The sequence below is a fragment of the Rosa rugosa genome, chromosome 3 (assembly GCF_958449725.1).
Source record: "Rosa rugosa chromosome 3, drRosRugo1.1, whole genome shotgun sequence".
Taxonomy (NCBI): domain Eukaryota; kingdom Viridiplantae; phylum Streptophyta; class Magnoliopsida; order Rosales; family Rosaceae; genus Rosa; species Rosa rugosa.
Genome location: NC_084822.1, coordinates 18,472,537 through 18,491,967, shown reverse-complemented (window position 1 = coordinate 18,491,967; position 19,431 = coordinate 18,472,537). Strand labels below are relative to the sequence as shown.

The window sequence follows — 19,431 nt, the reverse complement described above, 5'->3', positions numbered from 1 at the left end:
GTAATTAGTTTTCAAATTGGATTGAGTTTTGATGGTTTTCATTCTGGGTTCGTCTCGGGTCCGTCGCGGTTCCTCGATGCCGGCGACTTTCTCGGCTTTCCTTGGCTTGTTCCGGCCTACAATGCAACTGTAGACAAGGTATTTAGCAGCTGGCTAGGTAGATCATGTCGACACCCTCAGTTCATCACTAACCTAGTTTCGACAGTGAGCTCGGGAAGCTGAGTTTGGGTTGGTTCAAGGGATTTCCTATTTCGAAGGTATAATCTCGAACTAGATCTTGTGCTGGTGATCAGAAATATGGAAAAATCGTAATGATGTTTTGTTCAGGGCCTCGGGGTTCAGTCCGGCTTCTGTAGTGCATGCTCCAGCCTCCTTTTGTGCTGCCTACAGGACCCATAACCCCCGTTCTGGTACGACTTCCAATAGCATAAGTGAAGTCATTAAATGGCACCCTCCGCCTGAAAACTTCGTCAAGCTCAACTTTGATGGGTCTGTTTCTTCTTCCAACCTGGCTGCTGCGGGCTTTGTTATCAGAAACCACTTTGGTGACCCCATTGTTGCTAGTTCAAGATCTATTGGATCTTCAACGGTTCCTTTGGCTGAATGTACAGCTCTAAATGATGGCATGTTAGCTGCTAAGTGGTTCAACCTGGATCATATACTACACCAATTTCGGAATCAGACAACACATATCAGACGACAGCAAACATTTTAACTGTCGTCTAAAATAATCAGACGACAGCAAGAATTTTTTTGTCGTCTTAATTCTCGAATCAGACGACAGTTGTTACATTGCTGTTGTGTAATTGTAAATCAGACAATGGTTGTTTTTTCGATGTTGTCTGAATTAATCAATTCAGACAACAGTTTTTACATTGATGTTGTTTAAGATTGATTAGCACAATGGTTGAAAAAAGATGTCGTCTGATTGTTTTTAATCACACAACAGTTATTGTTTCTCTTAGTTCTCTATTGTGCAATTACTATTAATACAATTGTTAAAAAAGATGTTGTCTGATGATTTTGATTCACACAACAGTTTTTTAGTTGTCTCTTGTGCCACTTTCTTTCAGACAATATACTTAAATTGATGTCGTGTGAGTTTTAGGGTTGATTGTGCTGGCGCGCTCTTGTTGTATCAAACACTTTGTCAAATTTTCAATTTTCACTCTTTCCCTCCACCAATTTTACTTTTATATCGACTCGTATTTAAAGGAACTCAACACTCTCTCTCTCTCTCTCTTCCTCAGCCGCAAGCCCAATTCTCTCTTCTTTCCCCCTTCCACTTCTCTCTGGCCTCGCCGGAGACCACTATTTCCAGCCACCAGTTCACGACATCACCACCACCAATCAATTCAGGAACCAATTCCGATCAAAACCCAACGAGATCACTGTCATCCACCGCCGCCAGCCTCCTCACGCGACCATGAAAGTCGCGACGGCGCTGGTCCCTAGCTCTCATCGAGTTCCAGCTGTTTCTCAACACACCTCCACCATTATTGTGCTCAGAGGAAGTCGGACATCAAAATCCAGAAGCCTCGCCGGTGACTCACTCTTGGAGGACCACGCATGTGCCATCGCCGGAACCCGAGACTCTGAGTTTCTCTAGTCTTCCTTCTCCAAATCGAATCAAGTTCTAATACCTACATGTATGCTTCTTATTCTTGTTCTATTTCCCCTAATTTTGGTATTGTTGCAAATCCAGACCACTTCATGATAATCAAAAACAGGATTTGAAATTAAAATTGAAGAGCAAGAAATAGCTACTACTCTGAAATTGAACAAGCAGGAGATGAAGTTTCGAAGAAATAAACTCGAAAAGGCTGAGAAATGGACAGAATAATAAGAGGGTACAGACCGCAAATCAACAAATTGCTTCAGGTGATTGACCCCTTTCTCTTTTTCTCTCAATTTAATTCATTGGGTTTCTGGGTGTTCTTCTTCTTATTGTTTTAATTGCGTTGACTGGTTTGATTTGAATTTTGAAACCCACTATGGGTTTGTTTTCAAGTCGCGCTCTTTTGTTGTTTTGGTGATTCTCTGTATTGTACTGGTATTTGGAGATTTGAATTTTGAAACCCACTATGGGTTGGTTGTATATGTTGTGTTTCTGCATGCCCCACTTCGATTATTTTTGAAATCTTCATAGCACTCATCTTGTGCCAAAACATATAATAATAGTTGTGTGTATTTGGAAGTATTTGTTTTCGAAGTTTGTACTTGGGTTAATTAACCGGCATTGTGTGTTCAGTAGAGGACGAAGAGAGCATCTCAGATTGTGATTTCTAATCATAAATTTAGGTATGGCCATATGATTTTGGTAAATTTGATTGGGTTTTTATCTCAAAAGTGAACCGGGTCTGTCTAAAATTTAGGATTTATAGCTGGGTATTTGGTTATCTAAGATGGGTGTCTGCTTGTTATGTAATATCTGAAGCTTTTGGTTTGATTGAATGTATTGAATTGGTTTAATAGATGCGACGGAATTTCTAAACTTGGTGGATGACTCGGTTCAAGCAGATCAACAAATTTTGATCTAAGATTAATGAACAAATCTTTGTGAATCCTAATGAATGCAGTGATACTAAGATTAATCACAGTCATGCCAGGGTAGTGCAGTGGGGTGCTCCACCAAGAAGCTGTCTTAAATTGAATATTGATGGTGCCTATGCTAGAGAGAATGGCATGGGAGGAGTGGGGGTAATTTTCTGACTCTTCAGGGGGCTTGAAGGGCGCCTTCTCTAGGCATCTTCCTACAATCCAAAGCGAGGCAGAAGCTAAACCCCTAAAGCTATGCCGTCGCTGTTCCTTAACCCTCTTCGATCTCCGGCCATCTTTTCAACCTAAAACACGGTATGTTTCTCCCAGATCCAACCTCCTCTTCTTCTTCTTCTTCCTCCTCCCGATTCTCTCACTCCCTCCTTTTTCCTCTGTAAATTTCTCTGAATCACTCTCTCTCTCTTTTTCCTGCGTTTTGTTTAAATTTTCTACGGCCTGTGTGTTTGTGTCTCTGAGTCTGCGACTTAGCTGCTTGTGTGGTTTGATTTTGATGCATGGCTCTGATGTGGTTCGATTTTGTTTGGTGTTTTGAAAACAAAGATGGATCGGTACCAGAGAGTGGAGAAGCCAAGAGCAGAGACGCCAATTGATGAGAATGAGATTAGGATTACGAGTCAAGGGAGGATGCGAAACTACATCACTTACGCCATGACTCTGCTTCAGGTCTCTTATCTAATTTTGGCCTCTCATTTTTAAGTAAAAAGTGGCCTCTTATCTAATTTTGGCCTCTCATTTGTTAGTTCCAGCTCTTCTATTTAGCATTCATTGGTAAAAACTCAAGGTAGAAAAGAGGTTCTGCAAATGTGAATTTGTGTTTCTGAGTTTCTGAGCCAGTTGCACTTTTACTGAAAACTGTACAGTTTGGTTGGGAACTTGAAATTATTATCTTCTTACAAATTGCAGTAGACATCTTAAAGATCGTTTCAGAATTGGAATCTCCTAAAAATGTTTTTTCTAGAATTACTTATGATTTTTCAAAGTTGCAGGTCTGCTGCAGGAATTTTTGTACACAGCAATACTGTCTTTTTCTTTCGGTTTCTTTTAGTAGTTTTCTACGTCCAATCTTTCTTGAAAGCACCAGTTGTTGAAAAGTAGGCATTCCCATCCTTCAAATGAAATCAGTCTTACTCTTTTTGGAGTTCGTACGAAGGATTTATGTCATCACGAAGTTAGCTCTATGCATTAGGATTTCTGCAGCATAATTTTCTGAAAACATTGAGTACTTTTCTGGGTGTTAAACTATCTCAGTTTCTTGTGTGGACTGAAAGAAGGTCTTATGTTAGCTTGTTCTTGTGCTTGACGTGGCTAGAGTTTAGGAAGACACCTAAATCTAGTTTTATTCTTCTTTTGACTTTTCATACCTATATTCCTAGTTTAGGGATTCCATGTAACTTTCAAAATTTTTGCTTATTTCAGTTTTTCTCATTTGCTTCTCCAAATCATTTAATCACTTTAGTCTATAATGTTGACTCTATGTACTTGTGCTACCTATTCTTCATTCTTTTATTCTTAGTGCATGCTAGACTGGTGGTAGATGAGATAATGGGCTTGGGATTTCCTTTGCTTTTTATTATACATCACCTGACCTAGTATTTTTCATCTTACTGCAGATACAAGGATGCTAGTAAGACTTCATTCAAGTCCTCAACTCGGTTAGTATATGATGCAAGACTACCCAAAAACTTGGGAAGATCAGAGATGCTCAAGCTTCAATCAAATTTTGTACAAGTACTTTCACTTTTTGTTAGACTAGTCTGTAGCACTTAAATGCAGATATGAAACTATATATCTAAACAATGGATATGTTAATTCCTATGTTGGGATGAAATAGTTTTTGGAATTATTGGATGCGTTTCTGGAATCAGTGGATGTGTTGTTTTTATTGTGCAGAATGTATGTTTTTATCTTCTATAGCTGACAATTCAATACCAACAGCAAACCATTGTCTAACAAATGAATATAACAAAAAGAGAAACAAAAAACTGTTGTGTGAACCATCCATCTACAATGGTTTTCAAACCTAATCAATTGTCCAACTAGATATAACACAACAAAAAATTAAAATAATTTGTTGTCTGAAGTTAAGGAAGACCACAGAGAATAGGAAAGCTATTATTGTATGACTTGATTTCAGACAACAGTTTATTAGACGATGTTATATTATGAAACAATGATATACAATGGCTACACGCTTATTCTATCGTCTTGTTTGAATTCAATCAATAGTAAACAGCTAGTCAGATGATGTACAACCTTCATTCAGACAACAGTTTATTTACAAGCCAATGTTTTCTGATTGTTCTTCACAAGTTTCTCTCTTCTAGCATCTATTGTCTGAAATTGATTTGCACAAGAGTTAAGATACTCATCGCTGTTGTTCTTTCTAGTGTTCAGACAATAGTCATGTAAGTCGTTGCTGTTGTGCAAAATTTCCTCAGACGACAGTTACCTCCTATTGTCTGATTCACCCATCAGACGACATTGAGATAGACAACAGCAACGTGCCTTATCAGACGACAGTGAAAAACTGTCGTCTGATTCATTTTTTGGTGTAGTGATATTTTAGTGGAGGGTGACTCGTCCCTAATTATCAGCTGTGTCAACCTCAAGTGTGAAGCTCTCTGGATGTTAAAATCTCTCCTCAAAGACATAGCTTCTATTGCTAATTCCTTCGCAAACATCTCCTTCTCTCATGTTTTTTCGGGAAGCGATTTTCTTAGCTGATGCTGTTACGTCTACGGGATCAGGCTCGTCTCCTAGAGTTTTGTTGCAGTGTCTCCCTGTTTTGGCTCTCCCTGCCTTTTACTGGGACAAGTTTAGCTTTGGTTGCCGAGAGGTTTTTCGTTGTAATTTTCCTCTTTTCTCCTCAAAAAAAAAATTTGTAATTTTTTCTTTAACATTTTTTTTCTTGTTAAATTGGATGGGATAAACCCTTAGGGTGTGTCCTGTAACGTTTTGCAAAACAATTTTTTAAAAACTGTTTTATAAAACAAAAATGGGAAATTAAATTATGTATTTTCTGGATTTGAAAATGCGTTCGGTGGCTATATTTCAAAATAGTTTTTTGAAAATGAAAAATAGAAAACGCGTCTGGTATATAAATTTTAAATGTGACAAATTTACTTTAAGAAATAAATGTAACTGATAAATTTAAAATTATTTCCTCAAAATCTTCAAAACAAAGTTGTCATATCATCCCAACAAAAATTGCATTAAAAATCTACTATCACCGAACTTCTAAGGGTGAGGGATAAAGTCTTGCCACAAGTCTTCTGCAATTTCATTTCTAACATTAGTCATTTGTGCAAGGTTCTCTTGTGACATATCTAAGTTCGCTGGTGTACTGTTTTCCTCCTCAAAAATCATATCTTCTACATCAAAAGCTTCAAACAATCTGTCCCGACGAGCTTCCTTCCGAATAAAATTGTGTAAAACACAACATGCAATAGGGATACGTCGTTGTCTTCTTGGAGGATAATTAGGCATATATTTTAAAATTGGAAAACGTGCTCTCATCCCGCGCGCGCTGCATTCTTTTACGGAAAAAGGATCCCGCTCTTCTCTTCCTCGCATCAGTATCCCGCGTTTCACAAATTTAGGATTATGTTTTCAGAAAAAGAAGGAAACGCTGATATATCGTTTTGGAAAAGATAGACTAAAATTGATTTTGTATTTAAGATAGAGTTTTCATTGAATTAGGAATCTAATGCACCAAACGCGATCTCGGGCTGTTTTTGAATTTGCAAAATAGAAAACAGTATTTAAAAAGGGTACAGAACGTGCCCTTAGTAACTCAGTTCTCCACCATTCCTCACTACTTGGGCTAATTGTAAGGGCTTAAGCAAAGAAAGAAATTGTAGTTAAATGGTTATATTTTTGTTGGTTTTAATTTTTGATTAATTATTTTTGAATTTATTATTTATTATTAAAAAGAAAAAATATATAAGTAGGCCTCAACTTTAGTTTTCGCATCGGACCCCTCGCCTTTGATGAATCTCAGATCTGGCACAAGTTGTTATAGATGAATGACCAATATAACTATTAAATATTGAGTCTTGAAAACAGACAAGAACTTTAAATTGCTTAAGCCAACTTGCAAGGCTAAATTAGAGAAGAAACAGAGATTCTTAAACTGGTTTCTTGACTAACATGCATTTCATTATAACAAAAGTTCTTCAAAGATAATATAATCATCAATTTAGCAATATAATAAAAAAAATTATTTAAGTGTTTCCCTATTTTAGACTAAAAGTTGACTAAGAGAACCAGAAAATTAGAAGATAGATGAAAAAAAAAATCAATTATCGACAAACTTACTATGAAATACTGCCTTGCTGAAATGAATGGGCTTTGAAAAGAGAAGATCACCAACATCTACTTGACTTTACACTCTTATAGATAAGGATTAAATTCAGTTTAGTCCCTCAAACTTAGGTCAAACATCAGTTTGGCCCTCTTTTTTTTTTTTAATCAAACTCATCCCTGATCTCTCAAAATGCATCAACCTCGTCCAAAATTTGAATCTGACGCTAATTGTGACGTCACTTGCTAAGTTGGAGCCGACATAGGGCCCCACTTTTCAGTTTTTGACCCTCAGTTTGAGTGAAATGTCCAAACTACCCCTTATTTCAGATTTTTCTTTTTCAATTTCTTTTTCTTTTTCTTCTTCGCCTTCCGCGTTTTTTCTTTTTATTCTTCACCTTTAGAGCTTCTTCTTTTTTCACATATCAGATTTCTGAACGAAGGCCTCTATCAATGGAGGTGAACCTACAATAAAAAAAGGACAAGAAAGCATCAGAAACAAGTATAATTAATTACTCATATCACATTTGAGATAGCAATTACAACAGATCCTGACCAAGATTAAATATAGATTTCAATGCCCCTAACTTTTACACATATGTAAAATGCCAGATTAACTCATTTATCCCAATGTTCTCAAAAAAAAAATCCCAATGTCCCCAAAATCTTTCCCATTAGAATTATAACAGTATTTGTCATAATGGGATGCCAGCAAAACGTGAATTCTTCAATTCCAAGAAAACCAGAAGAATCAATCAATCAAATAAGCTTAATATCTTCATCAAGAATAACCTTTTCAGTACAACCAGACCCAGATGATCAAATTGTGCATGCAAATCGTAGTTATGCAATTGAAATAATAAAAGAACCAAAACCCAAGAACTGAAATCCAATAAAATTCATACCTTGAATGAAATAAGAGGAAGAAGGCCAGCCTCGAACAGTGGTCATCGACATGGACTCCTCCTCCGTTAACAGATTCGCCAGATTCTCCACCAGCTGGGCCAGGCAGTGCGATCTCGACCATGGCGGCAGGACCCAGTACGCGCCGGGGACAAGAGGAGCTAATCGTGTGCTGACTTGCGCACGATGATCTGATGGATGGCATCCTCGAGCTTGCACAGAAGGGGATCAACGGTGGGGGACGAGTCGGCAGCCACCGGATCGATTTGGTCATAGTGGAAGGGGAGGTTGGATTGGGCGTTGAGGGTTATGAATCGGGAGGAGGAGTGTGATCTGAGAGAGAGACAGAGAGAGAGAGAGGTAGTGGAGACGAAGTAAAAAAAGAAAAAAAAATCTAAAGAAGTAAAAAAATCTGTAATAGAGGGGTAGTTTCGACATTTTATCATCAAAAATTGAAAAGTGGGGCCCTATGTCGGCTCCAACTCAGCAAGTGACGTCACAATTAGCGCTAGATTCAAATTTTGGACGAGGTTGATGCATTTTGAGAGATCAGGGATGAGTTTGATTTGAAACTAATGCTTTTGAGTATTTGTTATAGGATTTGAAACCAACATTTTGGAGTTGTATTCAACACTAGAGCATTATTATCCTTGAAACCAAAACTGTGGAGCTGTAATTTATAAAAATTTCAATACAGTCCATAATTATCTGTATTCTGTAACAAGAAATTAACTCTAGAGCTGTAAAAACTATTAGTTTGGTTTAGGATACACAATTTGACACTGCACGAGCATGAAGAAAATTAATAACACATTTGTTATTTTCTAGGGCTGGGCCCTATGTTTTTTTCTTCACCAAAACGGTTCGGGCCGGGGCTTGACCTTCAGTCTTCAGTCTTCACTTCAGTCTCAGCCTAATCAGTTAGCCAATACTCGATCTGAACCTTCATTGAAAAGTGAAAACACTCGATCTGAACCTTGAGTTCCCAAACTGGTTCTAAACCTTCAGTTAGCCAGCCGGTGCTGCCGAAGCACTCCAAGCACCGGCTCGGGATCGAGCACTCCAAGCACCGGCTCAGGATCGAGATTAGAGAAGAAATTGAGCAAGACACTCCAGCACCTTATAGAGGTAATTCTGAAACCTTCTAGTAGTTTACTGATGGTTGATTGCTGCAAGTTTGGGTTGGTATGGTATATTCTCTATAATTGCCGTTTGTGTTGCTGGCATGGGGTGTTGGATTTTTATATTCTCTAGAATGCTCTCTGATCGATGTGTAAAGATTTGAAGATTAATTAAACTTGATTATCTCAGAGGTGTGTGCTTAAAGTTTCTAAAGGAGGATTATGATCTGGCATGGAAAGAGCAATCCTAAACTGTTTGTCTCTTTCTCGGATAAGGACTGTGTTCTCATTGTTGGAGAATGGGTTTGAATTGGTTGATGGCTGAGTGGCTTGCGTCTAGTTTATTTGATATGCAGGGCTAGTTTGCGTCTAGTTTAAGTCATTGAAATTTTTAGGCTTTGCAGTAAACCCCTAAAGTGACGGAGTTGTTTTACATAGAACAAAGAAAATGATTGTTGTTTTGGGGTTTTCTTATTTTAGGGATTTTAGATTTCAATGTTAGAGCTTTAACATTGTTATGAAGGGAATTTAGTTCAGAGTGTGCATCCCTTTATCAAACAAAGTTTAGATAGATCTTATAAGGTACTTGCTGATAAATTTCATTATTCTATCTTGTTGCAGGTAGGTTAGTTTCTCTTTGTTGCAGAAATTATCTCTCTCTCTCTCTCTTTGTTCATTTGTTGACTTGTTGTGATAAAATATGATCTGATTCCCTTCCCTGTTTTGGTTATAGCATGGCCACTGATGGGAATGCTATTATACCACTGATGGGTCCAACTTAAAATTTTACTGGGCCCGGGCCCGGCTCGTTTTTGACGGCCCACTGCTGAGTTGCGCTGCTCTCTTCTACTCAAAAACTTAACTCTCTGCACAATCCCCACTACCCATTGCCATTTGATTTAAGGTTGAGTACATTCTTTTCAGTTTAGCTGTAGTGATCTTCCTTTCTTTTCGAGTTTTTGGAATTATTGGTGATCTGGGTCAGGGTTGTAGATTCCATTATCCATGATTCTTTTTGGGTGTCTCAAATCTTGTTTTAATTGTTTATGCAAATTGGGGTTTATTGGGTGAAAACTGAAATTGTTGAATTTAACTTATGATGATGAAATTATAATATTAAAGGAGTCAAACAACTAAGAAATCAATTTTCCTAAAATTGAGTTTAGAATTGGGTTTGTTATTATATAGTCATTGTTTTCTTTCTGCTTATTTAGTTTTGAAATTTTTGGAAAAGGTGTCAGAAATGGCAACGACATCAGCTGATTTGAAAGAGGAAGTGAAGAAGAAGAAGGACGGATTGGGATGGATAGAGTGGTTGAGAGGTTGGTTCTATGTGGTGTACGAGATGCTGTTCCAGAGAATCACTGCCAGCCATTTGCTAAACCCAATGCCTTTGCCTCCTGTCAACGATCTCACATGCATTGTCACTGGATCCACTAGCGGTATCGGCCGCGAAATCGCCAGGTGTAATTTGCATATCTCAATCAGCTCTTTTTGGCTACCGGATTGAATAATACAAAAGAAACTTGCATGATAAGTTTGGATAATCTGCTCGGTTAGATAACTGGTATCTGGTGGTTGTAACTTATCCATTGAACAGGCAGTTGGCGGAGTCTGGTGCACATGTTGTAATGGCAGTGAGAAACACCAAAGCAGCTAAGGAGCTGATCCAGGAGTGGCAGAATGAATGGTCAGGAATGGGCCTTCCTCTCAATATTGAGGTAACCTCTTTATTCTGGTGATCTAGTCAATGCTCAAGATAAATTTATAACAGGGCCAAACATCTCAAGTTCCATATAATATGCATTTTAAATATTTATCTTGTTGAAGTATATAATAGTTAAATCACTGAAGTTAGACTGCTATCATATCAAATCAGGAAGCCATTGCTTGACAAATTCCTGGTCTTAGAAAAGCAGAGATAGTAATAGGGCAATTGCCCTTGTTTGAATCCAGAATCCAGAGACCTTATAATAAATTTATTTTTTGGTTCAACTTGTCAGCATCTGTAGTGGAACATATTCTGTGTATGATGCTAATCATTTCAATTTCTTGTTTCCTGGAAAAAGTGCAATTTTCCCATGCAGAATGACTTACATAATAGTTGTAACTGAACAGGTGATGGAACTTGATCTACTCTCCTTGGATTCTGTTGTGAGATTTTCTGAAGCGTGGAATGCACGATTGGGACCTCTGCATGTTCTTATCAACAATGCTGGGATATTTTCTATTGGAGGTTGGTCTTTGTGCCATATTTACTTAAATTCAAATCTTTCAGCTGTTGAACTGCTTCCCTAACACATTATCATGCTAGTTGTAATATTGGTCCTAAATACCAATAACTTCTTGATATTAGATACTGTAGTGGTAAGCTGATCAAATCATGTCAATCTCCTCTGCTGTTCAGTGAAAATAAAGAACCTTCCTACTGTTTTAGAAAGTTAGAGCTGTTCTATTGAACTTGCAGCCTAACATTCTCACATATCCAAGAGCACATGCAAGTTTGTGTGGTGTTGAGAGATTTACTGTTTTCCTGTTCAAACATCCAGTATTTCTTTCCCTGTCTATTCAGTCATTGGAGATAGTTGATTGGAATGCAAAAGTAGTTGTATTTCTGTCAAAATCTGGTTTGTCATTTATTGGTATATTTTGGTTGTTGTGAGTTCAGAGCCACAAAAATTTTCAAAAGATGGGTATGAAGAGCACTTGCAAGTGAATCATCTGGCTCCAGCACTGCTATCAGTATTGCTACTGCCATCCCTTATTAGAGGCTCTCCAAGTCGAATTGTTAATGTCAATTCCGTTGTAAGTTCCATGATCATCATGCATAAAAAGATGCATGGATGTTCTTATACTCTATAGCTATATATATGCATGCACACACATATGGTTAGATATACTCTAGGAAAGCTATGTCATTCTAAAAAAACTGGAATATTAACCTGCACTGAACTGTTCTGGATAGTTTGGTCTTTTGTTGGTGACTTAAGCATGCATAAAAACTGTAGTTGGTGTATATACCAACTAGATCTAGTTGCAGCCTTAAATTAAAATTATACACTTCAATTGAGTTCATGTAGGTATTGACTAGAAGTTAAATTATTATATTACATTTTCTACTTTACTTTAGAGTAATGTCATCATGTGAATCTAAGAGTGCTCTTTCCATTATATAGATGCATTATGTTGGGTTCGTTGACACAGACGACATGAACGTTGTTTCTGGGAAAAGAAAATATACAAGCTTAGTGGGTTATTCGAGCAGCAAGCTCGCACAGGTACCTTAGAAGTTTTAGTTGATTGTGGTTGTTCCAAATTTTAGAAAAAAGGACACTCGTGTTCCTAGCTAGGTCTGTCGAACTAGAAATGCAGGTCCTTGTGATATGTGAATTATTTAACTACTCTGTTATTGTGTATTTGTTTTGTTTAGATTTTCATCACTTGGTGCTGTACATGTTGATGCTTTGTTTGTTGCAGATTATGTTTAGTAGTGTCTTACATAAGCGGCTGCCTGCTGAAGCTGGTATTTGTGTAACATGTGTTTCTCCTGGTGTTGTCCAGACAAATGTAGTAAGTATCTTGATGTGTTTCCCCATCTTCTTACTTTGAAGAAGGATGTAGTTTCTTGGTTATTATATTATATTTGAATGACAATCTAGTTAGAATTACCTTAGAATCTTAGTTATTTAGTTTCAAATTTTCTACATGCGTGCGCCCACACACACACATAAACACAAACACACGCATGCCCCTACAGGCCTACACACTCATCACATTGGGTATCCTATGAAGTTTTAATTGAGTCCAAGACTAAGATCAAAAGATTTATGTACTTTTCTACATATAACCTTTTGCAATTCCAATGTGATGCTGTAGTTTTATCAATTTATTCTCCTGTTGTTTAATATCCAATAAATTGCAGGCGAGGGATCTTCCCAGAATCATTCAAGCTGGTTATCGTTTGATACCCTATTTTATCTTTAGCCCTCAAGAAGGTGAGTCCTTTTGCTTTGCATATATATATGAATGTATTTTACATGAAGACAACTAGAAGCAAGCTCTGTTCAGTCTTTAATTATTGTGAAGTATAACAGGGGGCCTTCGACTGACCTACAGTAATCACAGCAGTATTGACTGATGATGTCATGACTCATGAGTATATTTTTTCTCATAAAATAAATCGAAGTTTAAATTTTGAAGACAAAAAGCTTTTTCCTACTTTTCCACATATGACTCCCAAAGTATATATATATATATATCCTATCCTATCCTATCCAGAGCGGAGCTCCGCTTTGAAAATTAACGTGTGAACTTCGAGTTTTGGGTAACTTTTCAGTCGCATGTCCAGATTCTATCCAGTGCGGAGCTCCGCTTTGAAAATTAACGTGTGAAGTTCGAGTTTTGGGTCACTTTTCGGTCGCATGTCCACATCTCGACCGTTCAGTTTTTAGGTACTAGTGTATAGATCGTCTCTGCAAATTTTCAGCCAAAATGATGATCGTTAAGGCATTGATAATTGCCTTAAAGCTAGTACGGTTCAGGTTGACAGATTCAGTCTGTCCATTGGTTTAAGTGAGTTAGATACCTTAACGATCATCAATTTGGCTGAAAATTTGTAGAGATGATCTATACACTAATACCTAAAAACTGAACGGTCGAGATGTGGATATGCGACCAAAAAGTGACCCAAAACTCGAACTTCACATGTTAATTTCAAAGTGGAGCTTCGCTCTGGATAAAATCTGTATATATATATATATATATAAGAGTCCCAAATATAGACAGACAACTCCTACTCCTTAATAGTTAAGATAAAGAAAAACTAAAATAGGGGAATGACGTATTGTGAAAACTGACCTTCCTTAATAGTTAAGATAAAGAAAAACTAAAATAGGGGAATGACGTATTGTGAAAACTGACCTTGTCCTGATTTATTGCAATGCAGGTTCGAGGAGTGCTCTCTTTGCAGCCACTGATCCTCAGGTTCCAGAGTACTGTCAATTGTTGAAATCAGATGACTTTCCTGTTTGCGCTTTCATTTCTCAAGATTGCAATCCAACCAATCCTTCTGAAGAAGCTCATAATGTTGAGACTTCACACAAAGTGTGGGAAAAGACATTTGAGATGATTGGCCTTCCTTCTGATGCTGTGGAGAAGCTTATAGAAGGGGAAGAAGTTGCATGCAGATATGGGGCTCATAATGAGTAACCTTATTCCATGATAGCAAAGGTCTGTGCCCAATATATTGAAGATTGTTTTTATACTCGAATGGAGAGAAATGCCATTCAGTTTTGCAATGGAAGGAATGGGTGAGTACCACAAGCATTCTGAATTTCTGATTCTGGTAGGCACTTGAAGAGATGGTTATTAGTTGTACACTATTATTCTTATTAAGTTTGTGTTTTTACGGGATCTGATCTAGTTACATTGATTCACTCACCCGTGTTGTAAAAACTAATGTTTACAACAACCATCTTGTTAATTTAGAGAAGTCTAGAACACAAGGAATAGTAATGTTGATTGACTTCGACAATCGACTTGCCCCTATTATGTGGAACTGATATTAAAGTGCATCCATGATGATTAACCTTATACAATGACACCACTGTGGGTTTGATTGTTGATTTTTTTTTTTGGGCAAACAGAGTTTCATTAAATAAAAAAAGTAAAAAACTACAACAGAAGACACATACCCAATATTGCAGGTTCAAAATGAAAGACAAACAGATTCAAATTATAAATCGAAAAGACTCCAAAGGCCCAAACCAAACAAGCTCAAACCCGAAACTACCCAAACAGAAACCCAGCAAGGAGGAGGGCGCATTAGCGTCGTCTGCACTTCCACGAAGGAAGCTGCACCAAGTTACATGATCCGATGAGAGCGAAAGATATAGGGAAGAGTCGAGGACGATTTCAGAAACACAACGAAGAACAACAATTCTGAAATTATCTCCGCAACGGATATTAACTTATACCATCAATAAATTAAAACAAAATCATATAAAACAACATAGGTGAGTGCTTTTATTATGCAATTGGCTTAGGTACCGTTTTGGATTTGAACCTAGCTTAATGTTAATAGTTTTCATTTCAGGAACCTTAGTGTACAAAGTATATCTTCTCTTAAATTGGTGTAAAAAATATGCGATGGTCTGTTTTACTTCAGTTCGGGTAGGGTCCCTTCTTTCTCTCACTGATTTTTGTTCAATTCGTTTATCCGACCCGAAAATGCAGGTCGGGTTTGTCGATTTGTTGATGAAACCTAATTTCATTTGCTCAATACAAGTTGCATTATCCTCGTAAATGCATATAGGTTCATTTGTGGTAGACTTCAAACCACAAGTTCCTCGAATATGTCTAATTACAGACAGTGACGGATCCAGAAAAGTTTCTTAGGTAAGGCAAGATTCAAGGCAAACAAGAAAAACCCAGCCTAGGTAAGGCAAGATTCATCTGGTTTTGCCCTTTTCTGCTATGTTTTAGGTAGCTTCCTTCAGCCAACATATATAAATCAAGGTAGACAAGAAAAACTCAGTCTAGGCAAGTGCCCAAGCTGACCTATATGTGGCTCCGCCCCTGATTACATACCTTAGCCATATGCATTCACGCACAGCTTCATGTAGAGCAATAATCTCTGCATGATTTGAGGAAGTAGCAACAAGGGTCTGTTTTGTAGACCTCCAAGATATCGCAGTGCTTCCCATGGTAAAGACATAACCCGTTTGGGAGCGACCTTTGTGAGGGTCAGAGAGATACCCTGCATCAGCAAAACCCATCAAAACATCACTGTCATTTTGATGGAAAGGAGGAGGAGAACGTCGGCCACCATGGATGGCGGCGCCGGCGTCTACATCACGGAAGATGGCGTTTTGCCTTGTGGGGTCTGATCCCATACATTCGTCATTTCCTTTCTCTCTGTAGGGATAAAACAGGCCCATATCAATCGTACCTCTCAAGTATCGAAAGATTGTCTTTATACCAATCCAATGGCGGCGTGTTGGCGCAGAACTATGTCGAGCTAACAAGTTCACTGCGAATGAGATATCCGGTCTTGTACATTGAGTTAAGTACAATAATGTGCCTATTGCACTTAGATAGGGCACTTCAGCCACTAATAAGTCTTCGTCCTCATCCTTTGGACGAAACGGATCTTTTCTGGGCTCAAGACTACGGTCGATCATGGGAATACTCACAGGCTTTGTTTTATCTTTATTAAAGCGCCTTAATAATTTTGAAGTATATGCTGACTGGTGGATCATAATTCCATCACTACGGTGCTCGAGTTCTATTCCGAGACAAAACCGTGTTTTCCCAAGATCTTTCATCTCAAATTCGGATTTCAAGTATTTAGCAGTTTCCTTTAACTCATCTAGAGTTCCAATTAGGTTCATGTCATTGACATAAACTGCTACAATTGCGAATCCGGAACTTGTCATTTTAATGAACACGCATGGACATATTTCATTGTTAACATATCCCTTCCCAATCAAGTAGTCACTTAGACAGTTATACCTCATCCGTCCGGATTGTTTCAATCCATATAGTGAGCGTCTTAATCTTATTGAAAACGCGCTCCGTTGTTTAGAGCCACTTGATTTGGGTAATTGAAGTCCATCTGGAATCTTCATATATATCTCTGAATCTAGATCCCCATAGAGATATGTTGTAACCACATCCATAAGCTGCATGTCAAGTTTTTCGGAAACTACCAAATTGACAAGGTAGCGGAACGTTATAACGTCCATTACGGGAGAATATGTCTCCTCGTAGTCGATTCCAGGGCGTTGTGAGAAACCTTGCGCCACAAGGCGAGTTTTATATCTAACAACCTCATTTTTCTCATTATGCTTTCTAACAAAGACCCATTTATGGCCAACAGGCTTTATATTTGGGGGTGTCAGCGTTATAGACCCAAATACCTGTCTCTTTGTTAGTAAATCCAATTCAGCCTGGATCGTATCTTTCCATTTAGGCCAATCTGCTCTTCGTTGACATTCTTCAACGGAACGAGGTTCGATATCATCATGTTCTATAATTCCTTGAGCAATACAGTATGCAAACACATCATCAAGGATAATAGAATCTCTATTCAACGTCTCATGTACACTAGTGTAATTCATGGAGATCTCTCTATTCTCTGGAATTGGTTCTGACATTGGAGCGTCCCCCAATGATGTCTCTTGGACATAACCATAATCCGGACTATCTTCATGAGACGGATTATCTATATCAATGATTAATGGATCTTTTTGTGCCAAAATCACTTTCTTTCTCGGGCGAGAATCCATCGAACCTTTGGGCCTCCTTCGTTTCCTTGCAGGGAGCCCGGCCTGAGCCACATTGCCATCACCATTAGTGGTGGCGCCGCCGTGCCCAATACCCCTAGGGACAGCGCCATGTTCATGATTTTTAGGGACATCAATCCTTGCAGGCACGTTTGCAGCAGGTATGTGTGATCTTGTCACTTTAGCAATATCAGAAAACGCATCAGGCATCGAATCTGCTACGTTATGAAGATTGAGAATTCTCCGCACTTCAATTTCGGACTGTGCGGTTCGGGGATCAAGATGAGACAAAGTGGGGACAGACCACGACAATTCCTGTCGTTCCTGTTGAACATTAGTGTTCTAACGACGGGAAGACTGTCTCATCAAAGTGACAATCCGCAAATCTAGCGGTAAATAGATCGCATGTCAAGGGTTCTAAGTAGCGGATAATGGTTGGAGAGTCATATCCAACATAAATGCCTAATCGTCTTTGAGGATCCATTTTGGTGCGCTGTGGCAGCGCAATTGGCACATAAACTACACACCCAAATATGCGTAAGTGTGAGATGTCAGGCTCATATCCAGTAACCATCTAGGACGCAGAAAAGGGTTGAGTGGCAGTAGGCCTCAGACAAATAAGCACAGCTGCATGCAATATTGCATAGCCCCAAGCAGAAACAGGGAGATTGGTGCATAAAACCAATGCTCTAGCAACCATTTGAAGTCTTTTAATGGCAGCTTCTGCGAGACCATTTTGGGTGTGAACATGAGGGACAGGATGTTCAACCTCAATCCTAATGGACATGCAATAATCATCAAAAAAAAATTATGTAAACTCTCCAACATTGTCCAACCTTATAGACTTAATAGGATGATCAGGGTGGTGAGCCCATAATTTAATAATTTGTGCTAGGAGTTTAGCAAATGCAACGTTCCTTGTGGACAAGAACCTGACATGTGACCAGCGTGTCGATGCATCAACCAACACCATAAAATATCTAAATGGTCCGCAAGATGGTTGAATAGGTCAACAAATATCACCTTGGATTCTTTGCAAGAATGGTATATTTTTTTTGGTGTCCTTTGCATAGGATGGTCTTGATCCTAATTTTGCTAAAGAGCAGGCTTTGCAGAACGAATGATGGGCTTTAGAAGCAACTAAATTGCGTTGAGAAGTCGAATTTGGAAGCATGGAGGCATAGGTGGAGTCAAAGTCACCCTTGGGTCGCAGGGGGATGGCAGCGCTGGCCTGTGAAGGTCTGCCTTGCATGGGTACGGCGCCATGAGGCGCAGAGGTCCCAGCTTGGTCCAAAATTCAGTTTTTACTTCTCTTTGTTCTGAAGAATGGATGTCCGTGTGAAGTCTTTAATATCTGGATCATCATTTCACGACCGGGGTGTCCCAAACGGTCATGCCAAAGCCTGTATGTGTCGGAATCCCATAAATCATCTCTCATTACATGATTGGATTCAATAACTCGAATAGTGGTTGCATATAACCCACTAAAGCGGCACATAAGCTTCTCTAATACTCGTTTATGTCCGTAGTCATTAGAGGTGATGCAAAGGAACTCTTGTCCATTCTCACAATGTGTTTCCACGTGAAAACCATTGGCTCTTATATCTTTAAAACTCAAGAGGGTCCTTCCGGCCCTAGGAGCACAAAGAGCTTCGGTGACATTGATAGTTGTGCCATTTGGCAACATAAATTGTGCTGGTCCTCGACCATGAATCAATTGTGATGGCCCTACCATCGTAGTCACGGAAGATCGGCGAGGCGTCATCCATAGGAAGAGTTTTCTATGGCGCAGAATAGTATGTGTGGTGCCACTATCAACAAGGCATTCCAACTCTCCGGGAAACATACTGAAAAATAATAAAGTTCGAAATCAAAATATGTCCAAGACATTGAATAAGATAAATCGAAACTTTATTAATAATAGCCAATGATTACATCAAGGTTTCTTAACCAAAGTCTAATCCAAAATAAAAGTCAAACTCAGACAAGTCGTAGTCACTCAATCTAATTGGTAACTCTAATCAAATATGACCAGGGAAGTAGAGAGAGATGTCGGTGGAGCGAGGCTCTCTTAAGAACCACTAATCTCAATTACTTTCCTAGACATCATACTTTATTGGATGCACCATTTAGGATAGAGTTAATACAAAAATGTCATTTATTGACCTTAGCATAATTGACATTACATAAATCTTGGAAAATAAAAAGGACTATTCTAATCAAAGTCTGCGACATCCTTGTGCACTTCATTTCCAGCTTTG

The 19,431-nt window shown here is 38.5% G+C and overlaps 1 protein-coding gene across 2 annotated transcripts; it reads left to right on the top strand.

Moving 5' to 3' along the window:
• The first annotated feature begins 8,623 nt into the window (after window positions 1-8,623).
• On the top strand, window positions 8,624-14,432 carry LOC133739966 (dehydrogenase/reductase SDR family member FEY-like). 2 transcript variants are annotated; one of them, XM_062167791.1, is made up of 10 exons: window positions 8,626-8,892; window positions 9,619-9,789; window positions 10,120-10,349; window positions 10,486-10,606; window positions 11,004-11,121; window positions 11,554-11,690; window positions 12,062-12,163; window positions 12,363-12,455; window positions 12,808-12,880; window positions 13,831-14,432. In XM_062167791.1, exons 3-10 carry the CDS (start codon window positions 10,129-10,131, stop codon window positions 14,091-14,093), a joined length of 1,128 nt encoding a protein of 375 aa, XP_062023775.1. In that variant the 5' UTR covers window positions 8,626-8,892; window positions 9,619-9,789; window positions 10,120-10,128; the 3' UTR covers window positions 14,094-14,432. The 2 variants fall into 2 exon arrangements, with proteins under 2 accessions (XP_062023776.1, XP_062023775.1); XM_062167792.1 differs by lacking the exon at window positions 9,619-9,789 and having other exon boundaries at window positions 8,624-8,892.
• Window positions 14,433-19,431: the final 4,999 nt, after the last annotated feature.